This window comes from Oncorhynchus gorbuscha, linkage group LG09 (genome assembly GCF_021184085.1).
Source record: "Oncorhynchus gorbuscha isolate QuinsamMale2020 ecotype Even-year linkage group LG09, OgorEven_v1.0, whole genome shotgun sequence".
Taxonomy (NCBI): Eukaryota; Metazoa; Chordata; class Actinopteri; order Salmoniformes; family Salmonidae; genus Oncorhynchus; species Oncorhynchus gorbuscha.
Genome location: NC_060181.1, coordinates 35642127 through 35660004, shown reverse-complemented (window position 1 = coordinate 35660004; position 17878 = coordinate 35642127). Strand labels below are relative to the sequence as shown.

At 43.9% G+C, this 17878-nt stretch overlaps 1 protein-coding gene across 2 annotated transcripts in view; it reads left to right on the top strand.

Moving 5' to 3' along the window:
* Positions 1–4729: 4729 nt before the first annotated feature.
* Positions 4730–17878, top strand: part of LOC124043457 (brevican core protein-like) — a 44285-nt gene continuing 31136 nt past the window's right edge. Inside the window, exon 1 of one of the 2 annotated variants that reach the window (XM_046362066.1) lies at positions 4730–4935. In XM_046362066.1, the coding sequence (XP_046218022.1) occupies positions 4916–4935 (20 nt within the window). In that variant the 5' untranslated portion in view covers positions 4730–4915. Of the gene's footprint in view, positions 4936–14782; positions 14854–17878 lie in introns of those variants that run through there. The other variant, XM_046362065.1, reaches the window with a different exon arrangement.

Here is a 17878-nt window from a genome sequence, read left to right as displayed (position 1 = left end):
TGACAGGTTAGGGAACGGTGGAGAGATTGGTATATCTGTTTTATAGAAGATAGCATGACAGGATATTTCAAGGTTTCGTAAGCTTCTTTGTCCTGTGACCACAGCACTTGTTATATGATATTGATCAACTGGATTTAATGACAGATGGAGTATTGTAACGTTGGCCAGTCGCTCTAAGACCCCGGGTTCCAAATGGAACATTTGATTTCCAGGTAAATCTAAATGATTGAATATATTATATATAAGCTTTTCTGTTCATATTGATTTAAGATTATTTCAAATCCAATGTCTAGTTTTTGCAAACCCTCCTTGAAAGTCTTACTCAAGGTCTGGAGATTGTTGCTCTCAAGATTCATGGTTTGTAGGCCGTCAAACCCTGGACAAAACAGCCTTAAAGGTTTGGAATGTTGTTAAGATTGAGTTCTGGGAGTCCGGTGAGATTTTCTCTGCAGAAATTGCACCTTTTTCTGGACTTTTAAAAGTAATCCCATACATAGCCAGCAAAACAGCCTAAAATGTTTTTTCAATGGAAAAATATTTCTTATTGGACAAGTCCAGGTATTCCCTTCCTATTTCAGTCTGTTTTCTTCTATTTGATGCCTAATGAACATGACCTAGCCCTTCCTGCTTTGCAGTTTTCTGCCTAGACAGTCCTGGCAATGTCTCATCAGTGTTAAATTCCTCTGGGCCCCGCCACTTCTGCCAAGGCAGAGGAGGACATCTACAAAGCACCATTCACTCACTGCCCGCCCACCAACACAGGTGCCACCATTGCACACTACCACCAGGTGTGTTGAACTCCAACTCAATGCCCATATGCAGCATGCATGTGCTGGTTTTCTCTTCCTTATACAGTGGGGAGAACAAGTATTTGATACACTTCCAATTTTGCAGGTTTTCCGACTTACAAAGCATGTAGAGGTCTGTAATTGTTATCACAGGTACACTTCAACTGTGAGAGATGGAATCTAAAACAAAAATCCAGAAAATCACATTGTATGATATTTAATGTAATTCATTTGCATTTTATTGCATGACATAAGTATTTGATCACCTACCAACCAGTAAGAATTCTGGCTCTCACAGACCTGTTAGTTTTTCTTTAAGAAGCCCTCCTGTTCTCCACTCTTTACCTCTATTAACTGCACCTGTTTGAACTCGTTACCTGTATAAAAGACACCTGTCCACACACTCAATCAAACAGACTCCAACCTCTCCACAATGGCCAATACCAGGGAGCTGTGTAAGGACATCATGGATAAAATTGTAGACCTGCTGGGATGGGCTACAGGACAATGGGCTAGCAGCTTGGTGAAAAGGCAACAACTGTTGGCGCAATTATTAGAAAATGGAAGAAGTTCAAGATGACGGTTAATCACCCTCGGTCTGGGGCTACATGCAAGATCTCACCTCGTGGGGCATCAATGATCATGAGGAAGGTGAGGGATCAGCCCATAACTACATGGCAGGACCTGGTCAATGACCTGAAGAGAGCTGGGACCACAGTCTCAAAGAAAACCATTAGTAACACACTACACCATCAGTGCATGTCCAGGCCCGTCTGAAGTTTGCCAATGATCATCTGGATGATCCAGAGGAGGAATGGGAGAAGGTCATGTGGTCTGATAAGACAAAAATATATATTTTTGGTCTAAACTCCACTTGCTGTGTTTGGAGGAAGAAGAAGGATGAGTACAAACCCAAGAACACCATCCCAATCGTGAACATGGAAGTGGAAACATCATTCTTTGGGGATGCTTTTCTGCAAAGGGGACAGGACGACTGCACCGTATTGAGGGGAGGATGGATGGGGCCATGTATCGCGAGATCTTGGCCAACAAGCTCCTTCCCTCAGTAAGAGCATTGAAGATGGGTCGTGGCTGGGTCTTCCAGCATGACAAGGACCTGAAACTCACAGCCAGGGCAACTAAGGAGTGGCTCCGTAAGAAGCATCTCAAGGTCCTGGAGTGGCCTAGCCAGTCTCCAGATCTGAACCCAATAGAAAATCTTTGGAGGGAGCTGAAAGTCCTTATTGCCCAGCGACAGCCCTGCGACAGCCCAACAACTGGAGAAGATGGTGTTGCTTAAAATACAGTGCCTTCAAAAAGTATTCACACCCCTTGACTTTGTCCAAATGTTGTGTTACAGCCTGAATTTAAAATGGATTAAATTGAGATTTGTTGTCACTGGCCTAAACACAATACCCCATAATGTCAAAATTGAATGATGTTTTTGGACGTTTTTACAAATGAATTACAAATGAAAAGCTGAAATGTCTTTAGTCAATAAGCATTTGTCATTGTAATCAAAGGGCTAATATTAATGCTATGCATGTCAGTCTCTCTTGGCTAAGAGTTGAGGAAAAACTGACTTCGTCACTTCTTCTTTATATAAGAAACGTGTTGGAAATTCAAAATAGTTTGCATTGTCAATGTATACACAGCACTAACACACACACTTACCCCACCAGACATGCCACCAGGGGTCTTGTCACAGTCCACAGGTTCAGAAAAATGTAAGGAAACGTACAGTATTATACAGAGCCATGAGGGCATGGAACTCCCTTCTTATATAGTGCAAGTAAACAGCAAACCTGGTTTCAAAAAACAAATAAAACAACGCCTTTCCCCCATGTGAACTACTTGTTGTGTGTATGTACTGACATGATGGTGTAACTGATAGATGCACACACAGACTACATGTTAATGTAAGTCAATTTTAAAGTCTTTTGTCTGTAATGTCTTTTTTGTTATTTGTCGGACCTCAGAAAGACTAGCTGTTGTCATTGGCATCAGCAAATGGGGAGCCTAATAAATCAAATAATTTGTTATGACAAGCTTACATATATTCAGGAATACAATTTTTCTTCACAAGTCACATAAAAAAGTTGCATGGACTCACTCTGTGTGCAATAATAATGTTTAACATGATTTTTGAATGACTTCTTCATCTCTGTACCTCACACATCTGTAAGGTCGAGCAGTGAATTTGAACCACAAAGACCTTTGAGGTTTTCCAATGCCTGGAATGGCACCTATTGGTAGATGGGTAAAACAAATTAAAAGCAGGCATTAAATATTCCTTTGAGCATGGTGAAGTTATTAATTACACTTTGGATGGTGTATCAATACACCCAGTCATTACAAAGATACAGGTGTCCTTCCTAACTCAGTTGCCAGAGATGAAGGGAACTGCTCAGGTTTCAACATGAGGCCAATGGTGGCTTTAAAACAGTTAGAGTTTAATGGCTGTGATAGGAGAAAATGGAGGTGGATCAACAACATTGTAATTACTCCACAATACTAACCTAATCATAAATGTTTTTTTTGCAGCTTTATGTTTTGCAATATTTGTTTTCTGTACAGAAGTGAAAAGGAGGCCTGTACCGAATACAAATATTCCAAAACATGCGTATTGTTTGCAATAAGGCACTAAAGTAAAGCTGCAAAACATTTGGCAAAGTAATTAACTTTATCTTCTGAATACATAGTGCAATGTTTGGGGAAACTCCAACACAACACATCACTCTTCATAGTTTGAAGCATGGTGGTGGCTGCATCATGTTATGGGTGTGCTTGTCATCAGCAAGGACTAAGGAGTTATTTATGATGTGAAAGAAAAGGAATAGAGCTAAACGCAGGCAAAAACCTAGAGGAAAATCTGGTTCAGTCTGTTTTCCAACAGAAACTGGGACACAAATTCTCCTTTCAGAAGAACAATACCCTAAAACACAAGGACAAATATACACTGGAGTTGCTTTCTAGACAACATTGAATGTTCCTGAGTGGCAAGACTTGAAAATGGCTGTCTAGCAATGATCAACAACCAACTTGACTGAGCTTGAAACTTAAAAATAATTTTGTGCAAATATTGTGGAAAAAGTCAAGGGGTGTGACTACTTTCTGAAGGCACTGTATGTACTGTGTACCAACCACTCAACTCTACTCTGTTTCCCAAAATGCACAGCAGTTTAACCCTTAGGATGGGATACCACACTATGCTTGCTTGGCATACTGCTCTTTGGGGTTAAGAAGACAATGTTGTCAATGATGCACTTTCAGAAATGATTAGCAGAGAAGGAACTTTGAAGTTCAAAGGTCTTTGTCAACCTTTGTGGACATACATTGTATGTACTTATTTTGATCTAAATAATATCCTAATTTAATATAACATATAGAATTTCTAAAATGTTCATTGACCAAAATTAAACTATTGTAAGTGCATTATAAGTCTATTGTAAATGCATTATTCATGGTTATCTGCAGGCATACATTAAATTCAATATACTTTTTTCGTAGGCTGCAGCCCATCTTCACATCGTTTTCTTGCCTGCTTCTTGCTAATCTAGCGGATACTCTCTCTCAGCGCGTGCCTGCAGCATCAGCAACTTGCCGGCATGCAACACTGACTGACGCACTATCCCCATTTGTCTCCTCTCTACGCACGGCATTTCTCTTCTCTCGCTCTTTTACTGCAATAGAACCCTGTGTCGATTCCATTAAATGTCATATTCACCATCAGTTTTATGACGAATAACGCTACGTTGAGACGTTGCTCAAGCAGTTCAACTGCATTGCTCTGTAGGCTGTCATTCCATCCCACTGTATAACCCATCCCCTTTTGACGGACACATTCTCCTCCATCCTCTTAGTTGCATGAAAAAAGTGGGCAGTTCAAGATTTTATATTTGCCCTCACTGTTTCAAACTCCCTCTTTTCTCCCTGTTCTTTGCAGCCGGTCGGACGCACGCGTCCCATACCTGCATAGAGCTCCCTGCATTATTGAGGACCGTCCCTTATCGGACGTCGCAATATCCCGCGCGCACTGCACCAAGAGGGAGACGATACCGAAAATAATTAACTTTACCTCAACCAAAAATATTATAAAGTCCAGTACTTCACAACCATTAATCGAAATGTTTGTCAAAAGAATGCGGTAGGTGACGTTTTATTTAATTTAGCCTCACAGCTTTGGACCGATGTCGCTTAAATGAGGGCAGAAAGTTATAGTTGACCATGTCAGAGTATAGTTATTGTATTTATCCATAACCTGCACTTATATGTGACATGGAGCTTTTCTTTCTTTCCTCGCATTGCGTTCCTCCCCCGGTGGTCCTGAATTTAGCCTACTCTTATTTACATGGGCTATAATAGGGCTACAAACAGGACCATTTAGGGTCGTATTTCTTTGAAGCTCACCTGCGCACTGTCAGGACAAAAGTATATGTTAAGAACAATACCTTTCAAATGTCTTTATTCTACTGTGACATTTGGCAGCGTAATTTGAACGTCTTTGCATCCGATTGAGGATAAACCCAGTAACATAACTGTCCATGACATAATCTTAATGCAGTGTCTTTTGGCTGATACGTTTTAAATTTAGCTTTGGAGCTTAAAGTTTGAACCAACTATGTGCCAAATGTGTCGCCTACTAAATGCTGCTGATGAACCAGGGTTTTTATGTGGACATTTGAGAGTTCTGAAATGGTTTGTGGAACATCTTGCAAAGCTCTTTAATGACATTAAGAAACGTACAGTAGACGTCTTCACCCTTTTTCTAATGTAGAAACTTACACATAATTCAACTCCATTACTTTCCTTCACCACTTTCTTTTTTTCTCTTCTCCACTCGTACAGTACCCCTCCTAGTAACTCTCAGTTTAGACAGGGTCATATATAGCATCTCTCTTACTGTCTTTAGTCTTTCTTTCTCTCTTACACTCCCTCTCTTGTCTCCTCCCTGCTACCTCTATTTCTCTCTCTCTGTCCTGCTCTCTCTCTCTCACTCCCCCCTCTCTAATGCAGTCTCTTAGTGGACATGTTGCCTTTGGCATCACAGGCTAGAAGCCTCAGTCTCTGTCAGTGACATTCGACTTTAAAGGTCCAGTGCAGTCAAAATCGTGATTGCCTGGGTTTTCTATTTATTTCCACACTATGAAGTTGGAATAATACTGTAGAATTGTGGAAATTAGGACAAATCCCTTTTTGTGTAAGAGCTGTTTGAAAAGACTGCTTGAATTTTCAGCCTGTTTTGGTGGGATGGAGTTTTGGCCTGCCTGGTGACATCATCAATAGACCAATAAGAGAGTTCCAAACCTCTCTGCCAATAACATCTAGTTTTCACTTTTCCCCTCCCCACTCAGACCACTCCCAGACAGTCCTATCAAAATTCTTGCTTGAGAAATAGCTCTTTGCTAAGAAGCTATTTTTGTTTCATTTTGACAATTTTAATTGAAAACAAAGTAGCAAATATAGTAAATATATTTATTTATTTAACCTTTATTTAACCAGGAAGAGCTCATTGAGATTAAAATCTCTTTTTCAAGAGCGCCCTGGCCAAGATAGGCAGCACCAAGTCATTACAAAAGAATTACAGACAGACAACATGAAAAACTACAAGTAATCTAGTAAAAACCATTGAATTCACAAGAGTATAAAACAGCAAATTAAAAACATTGACAGGTCAGGGAATCAGCCTCAAAATCCTTCATCAGTGGTTTAAAAACACCAATTGGGACAAGTTCTTCCAGTTTAAAAGTATTTTGTAAGGTGTTCCAAGACGATGGCGCAGAGTACATAAAAGCCCTTTTACCAAATTCAGTTCGGACATTTGGAACAGTTAGCAGGATAAAGTCCAGCGAACGAAGAGAGTACCCACCACATTTCTGAACAATAAAAATGCACTTATAAAAAGGTAGTAAACCCAAAATGGCTTTGTAAATAAAAGTATGCCAGTGACTGAGCCTACGAGTGACTAGAGAAGGCCAGCCAACCCTGGTATACAAAGTGCAGTGGTGTGTAAGGATTTTGCAGTTTAAAATAAATCTCAAAGTGCCATGGTAAAGAGTGTCAATTGATCTCAAACACTGAGCAGAAGTGTTCATATATAAAATATCCCCGTAGTCTAGTAAAGGCATAAATGTAACTGATACTAGCCTTCTTCTGGCTTCAAAAGAAAAACAGGCCTTATTCCTAAAATAAAATCCCAATTTCAGTTTCAATTTTTTTGTAAGTTGTTGAATATGCAATTTAAAAGAGAGGCCGTCATCAATGAAAATTCCAAGATATTTCTATGAGATTACAACCTCAATCTCCTTGCCCTAGCAGGTAGTAATAAGTGAAAGGTTCAGAGGACTATTTCTTGCATTAGAAAACACCATTAGTTTAGTTTTGTCAGTATTGAGGATAAGCTTCAATTGACCCAAGGTATGTTGAACAGTATAAAAAGCAGTTTGCATGTTCTGAAAAGCTTCTGTAAGAAACGAGGCACAACAGTAAATAACAGTATCATCAGCATAAACATTTAACATTTAACATTTAAGTCATTTAGCAGACGCTCTTATCCAGAGCGACTTACAAATTGGTGCATTCACCTTATGACATCCAGTGGAACAGCCACTTTACAATAGTGCATCTACATATTTTAAGGGGGGGTGAGAAGGATTACTTTATCCTATCCTAGGTATTCCTTAAAGAGGTGGGGTTTCAGGTGTCTCCGGAAGGTGGTGATTGACTCCGCTGTCCTGGCGTCGTGAGGGAGTTTGTTCCACCATTGGGGAGCCAGAGCAGCGAACAGTTTTGACTGGGCTGAGCGGGAACTGTACTTCCTCAGTGGTAGGGAGGCGAGCAGGCCAGAGGTGGATGAACGCAGTGCCCTTATTTGGGTGTAGGGCCTGATCAGAGCCTGGAGGTACTGAGGTGCCGTTCCCCTCACAGCTCCGTAGGCAAGCACCATGGTCTTGTAGCGGATGCGAGCTTCAACTGGAAGCCAGTGGAGAGAGCGGAGGAGCGGGGTGACGTGAGAGAACTTGGGAAGGTTGAACACTAGACGGGCTGCGGCGTTCTGGATGAGTTGAAGGGGTTTAATGGCACAGGCAGGGAGCCCAGCCAACAGCGAGTTGCAGTAATCCAGACGGGAGATGACAAGTGCCTGGATTAGGACCTGCGCCGCTTCCTGTGTGAGGCAGGGTCGTACTCTGCGGATGTTGTAGAGCATGAACCTACAGGAACGGGCCACCGCCTTGATGTTAGTTGAGAACGACAGGGTGTTGTCCAGGATCACGCCAAGGTTCTTAGCGCTCTGGGAGGAGGACACAATGGAGTTGTCAACCGTGATGGCGAGATCATGGAACGGGCAGTCCTTCCCCGGGAGGAAGAGCAGCTCCGTCTTGCCGAAGTTCAGCTTGAGATGGTGATCCGTCATCCACACTGATATGTCTGCCAGACATGCAGAGATGCGATTCGCCACCTGGTCATCAGAAGGGGGAAAGGAGAAGATTAATTGTGTGTCGTCTGCATAGCAATGATAGGAGAGACCATGTGAGGTTATGACAGAGCCAAGTGACTTGGTGTATAGCGAGAATAGGAGAGGGCCTAGAACAGAGCCCTGGGGACACCAGTGGTGAGAGCGCGTGGTGAGGAGACAGATTCTCGCCACGCCACCTGGTAGGAGCGACCTGTCAGGTAGGACGCAATCCAAGCGTGGGCCACGCCGGAGATGCCCAACTCGGAGAGGGTGGAGAGGAGGATCTGATGGTTCACAGTATCGAAGGCAGCCGATAGGTCTAGAAGGATGAGAGCAGAGGAGAGAGAGTTAGCTTTAGCGGTGCGGAGCGCCTCCGTGATACAGAGAAGAGCAGTCTCAGTTGAATGACTAGTCTTGAAACCTGACTGATTTGGATCAAGAAGGTCATTCTGAGAGAGATAGCGGGAGAGCTGACCAAGGACGGCACGTTCAAGAGTTTTGGAGAGAAAAGAAAGAAGGGATACTGGTCTGTAGTTGTTGACATCGGAGGGATCGAGTGTAGGTTTTTTCAGAAGGGGTGCAACTCTCGCTCTCTTGAAGACGGAAGGGACGTAGCCAGCGGTCAGGGATAAGTTGATGAGCGAGGTGAGGTAAGGGAGAAGGTCTCCGGAAATGGTCTGGAGAAGAGAGGAGGGGATAGGGTCAAGCGGGCAGGTTGTTGGGCGGCCGGCCGTCACAAGACGCGAGATTTCATCTGGAGAGAGAGGGGAGAAAGAGGTCAGAGCACAGGGTAGGGCACTGTGAGCAGAACCAGCGGTGTCGTTTGACTTAGCAAACGAGGATCGGATGTCGTCGACCTTCTTTTCAAAATGGTTGACGAAGTCATCTGCAGAGAGGGAGGAGGGGGGGGGGAGGAGGATTCAGGAGGGAGGAGAAGGTGGCAAAGAGCTTCCTAGGGTTAGAGGCAGATGCTTGGAATTTAGAGTGGTAGAAAGTGGCTTTAGCAGCAGAGACAGAGGAGGAAAATGTAGAGAGGAGGGAGTGAAAGGATGCCAGGTCCGCAGGGAGGCGAGTTTTCCTCCATTTCCGCTCGGCTGCCCGGAGCCCTGTTCTGTGAGCTCGCAATGAGTCGTCAAGCCACGGAGCGGGAGGGGAGGACCGAGCCGGCCTGGAAGATAGGGGACATAGAGAGTCAAAGGATGCAGAAAGGGAGGAGAGGAGGGTTGAGGAGGCAGAATCAGGAGATAGGTTGGAGAAGGTTTGAGCAGAGGGAAGAGATGATAGGATGGAAGAGGAGAGAGTAGCGGGGAGAGAGAGCGAAGGTTGGGACGGCGCGATACCATCCGAGTAGGGGCAGTGTGGGAAGTGTTGGATGAGAGCGAGAGGGAAAAGGATACAAGGTAGTGGTCGGAGACTTGGAGGGGGAGTTGCAATGAGGTTAGTGGAAAAACAGCATCTAGTAAAGATGAGGTCGAGCGTATTGCCTGCCTTGTGAGTAGGGGGAAGGTGAGAGGGTGAGGTCAAAAGAGGAGAGGAGTGGAAAGAAGGAGGCAGAGAGGAATGAGTCAAAGGTAGACGTGGGGAGGTTAAAGTCGCCCAGAACTGTGAGAGGTGAGCCGTCCTCAGGAAAGGAGCTTATCAAGGCATCAAGCTCATTGATGAACTCTCCGAGGGGACCTGGAGGGCGATAAATGATAAGGATGTTAAGCTTGAAAGGGCTGGTAACTGTGACAGCATGAAATTCAAAGGAGGCGATAGACAGATGGGTAAGGGGAGAAAGAGAGAATGACCACTTGGGAGAGATAAGGATCCCGATGCCACCACCCCGCTGACCAGAAGCTCTCGGGGTGTGCGAGAACACGTGGGCGGACGAAGAGAGAGCAGTAGGAGTAGCAGTGTTATCTGTGGTGATCCATGTTTCTGTCAGTGCCAAGAAGTCGAGGGACTGGAGGGAGGCATAGGCTGAGATGAACTCTGCCTTGTTGGCTGCAGATCGGCAGTTCCAGAGGCTACCGGAGACCTGGAACTCCACGTGGGTCGTGCGCGCTGGGACCACCAGATTAGGGTGGCAGCGGCCACGCGGTGTGGAGCGTTTGTATGGTCTGTGCAGAGAGGAGAGAACAGGGATAGACAGACACATAGTTGACAGGCTACAGAAGAGGCTACGCTAATGCAAGGAGATTGGAATGACAAGTGGACTACACGTCTCAAATGTTCAGAAAGTTAAGCTTACGTAGCAAGAATCTTATTGACTAAAATGATTAAAATGATACAGTACTGCTGAAGTAGGCTAGCTGGCAGTGGCTGCGTTGTTGACTTTGTAGGCTAGCTGGCAGTGGCTGCGTTGTTGACACTACACTAATCAAGTTGTTCCGTTGAGTGTAATAGTTTCTACAGTGCTGCTATTCGGGGCTAGCTGGCTAGCTAGCAGTGTTGATTACGTTACGTTAAAAGAACGACAACAATTATCTTTGATACACAGACGGCTATGTAGCTAGCTATGTAGCTAGCTACGATCAAACAAATCAAACCGTTGTGCTGTAATGAAATGAAATATGTGATACTACCTGTGGAGCGAAGCGGAATGCGACCGGGTTGTTGAGTGCGGAAGTTCTATTCAGTAGACGTTGGCTAGCTGTTGGCTAGCTAGCAGTGTCTCCTACGTTAAGGACGACAAATAGCTGGCTAGATAACCTCAGTAAATTAAGATAATCACTCTAAGACTACACGCTCTAAACTACACAATTATCTTGGATACGAAGACAGCAAAGACAACTATGTAGCTAGCTAACACTACACTAATCAAGTCGTTCAGTTGAGTGTAATAGTTTCTACAGTGCTGCAATTCGGTAGACGGTGGACGTATGCAAGCTGGCTAGCTGCTGGGCAGATAGCAGTGTAGACTACGTTAGGACGACGAAATACAAGTTGCAATAGAAGTACTGAAAAATAAAAATGAAGTTGTGCATTTTGGACATTTTTGTCTAAATCATTTATATAAATATTGAATAAGAGAGGACCAAGTACAGAGCCTTGGGGCATACCATTCAAGACAGGCAATTTAACAGACATAAGACCATCAAATTGAGTGCACTGAGTTCTATCAGACAGATAGTTAGCAAAACATGCAACTGCATGCTCCGAAAGACCTACACTCGACAATCTCTGCCTTAGTATAGCATGATTAACTGTATCAAAAGCCTTAGAGAGATCAATAAAAATTGAGACACCGTGGTGTTTTTTGTCAATGGCTTCAGTGATATCATTTAAAACCTTCATGGCTGCTGTAAATATATACTGCTCAAAAAAATAAAGGGAACACTAAAATAACACATCCTAGATCTTTATGAATGAAATATTCTTATTAAATACTTTTTTCTTTACATAGTTGAATGTGCTGAAAACAAAATCACACAAAAATGATCAATGGAAATCAAATGTATCAACATTTACATTTACATTTAAGTCATTTAGCAGACGCTCTTATCCAGAGCGACTTACAAATTGGTGCATTCACCTTATGACATCCAGTGGAACAGTCACTTTACAATAGTGCATCTAAATCTTAAAGGGGGGGTGAGAAGGATTACTTTATCCTATCCTAGGTATTCCCTAAAGAGGTGGGGTTTCAGGTGTCTCCGGAAGGTGGTGATTGACTCCGCTGTCCTGGCGTCGTGAGGGAGTTTGTTCCACCATGGAGGTCTGGATTTGGAGTCGCACTCAAAATTAATGTGGAAAAACACACTACAGGCTGATCCAACTTTGATGTAATGTCCTTAAAACAAGTCAAAATGAGGCTCAGTAGTGTGTGTGGCCTCCACTTGCCTGCATGACCTCCCTACAACGCCTGGGCATGCTCCTGATGAGGTGGTGGATGGTCTCCTGAGGGATCTCCTCCCAGACCTGGACTAAAGCATCCGACAACTCCTGGACAGTCTGTTGGTGGATGGAGCGAGACATGATGTCCCAGATGTGCTCAATTGGATTCAAGTCTGGGGAACGGGCGGGCCAGTCCTTAGCATCAATGCCTTCCTCTTGCACATGGCTGTGCGGCCCCCCAAAGAAATGCCACCCCACACCATGACTGACCCACCGCCAAACCGGTCATGCTGGAGGATGTTGCAGGCAGCAGAACATTCTCCACAGTGTCTCCAGACTGTCACGCCTGTCACATGTGCTCAGTGCGAACCTACTTTAATCTGAGAAGAGCACAGGGCGCCAGTGGCGAATTTGCCAATCTTGGTGTTCTCTGGCAAATGCCAAACGTCCTGCATGGTGATGGGCTGTAAGCACAACCCCCACCTGTGGACGTCGGGCCCTCATACCACCCTCATGGAGTCTGTTTCTGACCGTTTGAGCAGACACATTTGTGGCCTGCTGGAGATCATTTTGCAGGGCTCTGGCAGTGCTCCTCCTGCTCCTCCTTGCACAAAGTCGGAGGTAGCGGTCCTGCTGCTGGGTTGTTGCCCTCCTACGGCCTCCTCCACATCTCCTGATGTACTGGTCTGTCTCCTGGTAGCGCCTCCATGCTCTGGACACTTCGCTGACGGACACAGCAAACCTTCTTGCCACAGCTCGCATTGATGTGCCATCCTGGATGAGCGGCACTACCTGAGTCACTTGTGTGGGTTGTAGACTCCGTCTCATGCTACCACTAGAGTGAAAGCACCGCCAGCATTCAAAAGTGACCAAAACATCAGCCAGGAAGCATAGGAACTGAGAAGTGGTCTGTGGTCACCACCTGCAGAACCACTCCTTTATTGGGGGTGTCTTGCTAATTGCCTATAATTTCCACCTGTTGTCTATTCCATTGAACTGTTGTCTTCCATTAACTATTTTCTGAGGAGAGTTTATGATGGGTATTCTTCTCCTCTCAATACAACCCACCTGAAGAAGATCATTGCACATATATGATCTGACCCCCACGGTACTGCTTTGGCACTTTAATCTAGTGGCACCAATAGGATTCTAGCTCATAACTACCAAACTATTATCAATATTCAACTTCAGGGCTAATTTGAACCAACCTAATTTGCCAGACGTGATTTAAAATGGCTGGTGACAGAGTGGGAGTATATTACTTGTTATTATCCTTGGCTTGTGTGCTTTGTGGTCACAAAGGTTGTTGTCCAGAGCCCACATTAGTGTAGAACATCCACCCCCCCAAGTTAGGTCTGAAGATTCAGTCTTGACAAACAAATGTTATTGCCACCATTGGTTGTGAATTTGAACTTTTGAAGAGTTTGTCAACCACTGGTAGGTAGTACAACTATGTTGACACAAGGGTTGGGGTCATTTCAGTTTATTTGAAGACACTTTCTGATAGACTCTTGGGTTTAATCAAATGTAATTTTCACTCTCAAGTGGAGCAGCTGTTAAGGCACTGCATCGCAGTGTTTCAAGAGGCATTGTGGCTTGGCAGGGTCATGTTTCGGAGGACACATGGCTCTCGACCGTCGCCTCTCCCGAGTCCGTACGGGAGTTGCAGCGATGGGTCAAGACTGTAGCAATTGGATATTACGAAATTGGGGAGAAAAAGAGGTAAAAGAACCACAACAAAAATAATGAAATTGCAATAGTGGGGGTGGTTGTGATAGTGCAATAGTGGGGGTGATTGTGTGATTCACACACTTTTTATTAGCTACATGAAAAGGAAGGATGGATGGATAAATAGATAAATCCATTAGGATTTATAATCTATTGAATCTCCAGCCCAAATAATATGTAATAATCCTTACTAGAGATTTCCACGTCAATGACATCAATCTCCCATTGACATTAAGTTCAAGTTACAGCACACACACATTTCTCAACTTACAATGCAGCCATAAATGACTGTAGAGGTTACATGAGCAAACTCTTGGGATGTGTGATAGAGAAAACAGACACTGGGGAGTTGAAGAGTAATCTTCCCTAAGGGGCTTTTTTTGTGGTAACGGAACATGATTATGATTTATGAATATGTGGAAGTAGGTTAAATTACTAAACAGAAAGTAACTGGGTTCTACATGGTTGTTAAAGGGATTTGCATGAACTATCCCTTTAACAGACAAGGCTGCGGGGAAGAGTCAGAGGTAGTACTTAATAAAGGAACTTGAATGAGCCTCCGGTGTTCATTGAAAAGGGGGAAGTTAGATGAATGAACTAGGGTTACGGAGGACAGACTAGCGATGAAGAGACAATGAGCTGAGAGAATTAAAAACAAGCCACCAACCTTCTCTTGTGTGTCTGTGCCAGAACCATTCCTTTTGTAGTTTTCTATAAAACAAAATGCGGATGTTGTGCCTCGCTGGGCCGTGCAGAGACTTCTAACATCTTCTGCTTCCCCCGTGACACTGTCTCCTCATCCAGGGAAACCAGGACATCATGCACTTTCTTGTCATTCATCCCACCCTGCAGGAGGCGAGAGCCGGGCTGCTCTGAGTGCACTCTGTTTCTCTGGCTTTCACCACGCAGCCTCTGGGACTGTGAGCTCATTTAGTTCACTTCAGTAATGGACACAACATATAGGCTGGGCGGGTGGAGAGGAGAGGGGGAGATGGAGGAGTGGGAGCATAAGCAGAGAAGTGAGAGGTGTCCTGACAGAAGTGAAGGGATGGAAAGCAGGAGGTAAGGAGGGAAAGCAAGATTTGATCTAAACTAAACACTCCATTAAGCATCTCCCAACCTTGAAATTAAGTGACAGAAAACACAACCTCACTAAAATGGGTGCATGAGCTACATAGCTTCAAATCAAATCAAATTTTATTGGTCACATACACATGGTTAGCAGATGTTATTGTGAGTGTAGCGAAATGCTTGTGCTTCTAAATCCGACAATGTAGCAGTATCTAACAGGTAATATCTAACAATTCCACAACAAAACCTAATACACACAATCTAGTAATAATAATATATAAGTATATATGGATGAGCAGTAACAGAGCGGCTAAGATGCAATAGATTTTCAACTGTTCTGCCTTATTATTATTTGACCATGCTGGTCATTTATGAACATTTGAACATCTTGGTCATTTTCTGTTATAATCTCTACCCGGCACAGCCAGAAGAGGACTGGCCACCCCACATAGCCCGGTTCCTCTCTAGGTTTCTTCCTAGGTTTTGGCCTTTCTAGGGAGTTTTTCCTAGCCACCGTGCTTTTACACCTGCATTGTTTGCTGTTTGGGGTTTTAGGCTGGGTTTCTGTACAGCACTTTGAGATATCAGCTGATGTACGAAGGGCTATATAAATAAATTTGATTTGATTTGATTTGATTTAGATAGTAAAGAATAGATAGTGGAGGATACAGTATACAGTATATACATATGAGATGAGTGATGCGAGAATGTAAACATTCTTAAAGTGCCATTATTTGTCAAAACTTCAGCCGATGTCGGTCCCTCCTTGTTTGGGCGGTGTTCGGTGGTCGACGTCACTTATCTTCTAGCCATCACTGATCCATTTTTCATTTTCCATTGGTTTTGTCTCGTCTTCCTTCACACCTGGTTCCAATCCCATCAATTACATGTTGTGTATTTAACCCTCTGTTTCCCCTCATGTCCTTGTCGGAGATTGTTTGATTGTATGTGATGTGTATTATGTGTTGGTGCGCGACGGGTTTTATACCCACTTTTTATTATTTTGTCATTTTGGTTTTGGAGTTTTGTGAAGCACTGATTAAACAACTCCGTTTACACCAAGTTCGATTCTCCTGCGCCTGACTTCCCTGCCACCAACCCGCACCCATTACATGATTAAAGTGACTAGTGTACCATTTATTCAAGTGGCCAATGATATCAAGTCTGTAGGTAAGGCAGCCGCCTCTCTGTGCTAGTGATGGCTGTTTAACTATATGATGGCCTTGAGATAGAAGCTGTTTTTCAATCTCTCTGTCCCAGCTTTGATGTACCTGTACTGACCTTGCCTTCCGGATAGAAGCGGGGTGAACAGGCAGTGGCCTTGATGATCTTTTTTGCCTTCCTGTGACATCGGGTGTTGTAGGCATCCTGGAGGGCAGGTAGTTTGCCCCCGGTGATACGTTGTGCAGAACTCACCTCAGTTGCCATACCAGGGCGTGATACAGCCTGACAGGATGCTCTCAAATGTGCACCTGTAAAAGTTAGTGAGGGTGACAAGTTAGTGAGGATGACAAGTTAGTGAGGGTGACAAGACACACAAAAACGTTAGTGAGGGTGACAAGACACATTTTTTCAGCCTCCTGAGATTGAAGAGGCGCTGTTGCGCCTTCTTCACCACACTGTCTATGTGCGTGGTCCATTTCAGTTTGTCGGTGGTGTGTACACCGAGCAACTTAAAACGTTTCACCTTTTTCACTGCTGTCTCGTCGAAGTGGATAGGGGGGTGCACCCTTTGCTGTTTCCTGAAGTACACGATCATCTCTTTTGTTTTGCTGACATTAAGTGAGAGGTTATTTTCCTGACACCACACTCCTAGGGTCCTCACCTCCTCCCTGTAGGCTGCCTTGTTGTTGTTGGTACTCAAGCCTACCACTGTAGTTGCATCTGCAAACTTAATCATGGCAAGGCGACTGGAAACATGACCGAATACAAACAGATTAGTTATTCCCTCCATAAGGCAATCAAACAAGCAAACCATCAGTATAAGCACCAGATGAGCTTCAATCCAAAATTAAATCTAGAATTGGCTTCCTATTTCGCAACAAAGCATCCTTCACTCATACTCCCAAACATACCCTCGTAAAACTGACCATCCTACCAATCCTCGACTTCAGTGATGTCATCTATAAAATAGCCTCCAACACTCTACTCAACAAACTGGAAAGCCCCATACACTACCCACGATTGCGACCTGTACTCTCTTGTTGGTTGGCCCTCGCTTCATACTCATCGCCAAACCCACTGGCTACAGGTTATCTACAAGGTTATCTATGGTCCCACTGGCTACAGGTTATCTATGGTCCTTCTGTAGCCCAGTTGGTAGAGCATGGCGCTTGTAACGCCAGGGTAGTGGTTTCGATCCCCGGGACCACCCATACTTAGAATGTATGCACACATGACTGTAAGTCGCTTTGGATAAAAGCGTCTGCTAAATGGCATATATTATTATTATTATATATTATTATTATTATTATTATGTTATTATATATTATTATATATTACAAGTCTCTGCTATATAATGCCCCGCCTTATCTCAGCTCACTGGTCACCATAGCAGCACCCACTCGTAGCATGCGCTCCAGCAGGTATATCTCACTGGTCACCCCCAAAGCCAATTCCTCCTTTGGTCGTCTTTCCTTCCAGTTCTCTCCTGCCCATGATTGGAACGAATTGCAAAAATCTCTGAAGCTGGAGACTCACATCCCCCTCACTAGCTTTAAGCACCAGCTGTCAGAGCAGCTTACAGATCACTGCACCTGTACATAGCCCGTCTGTAAACAGCCCATCTATCTACCTACCTCATCCCCATACTGGTATTTATTTATTTATTTTGCTCCTTTGCACCCCAGTATCTCTACCTGCACATTCATCTTCTGCCTATCTACCATTCCAGTGTTTAATTGCTATATTGTAATTACTTCGCCACCATGGCCTATTTATTTCCTTAACTTACCTCATTTGCACTCACTGTACATAGACTTTATGTTTTCTTTTGTTCTATTGTATTATTGACTAT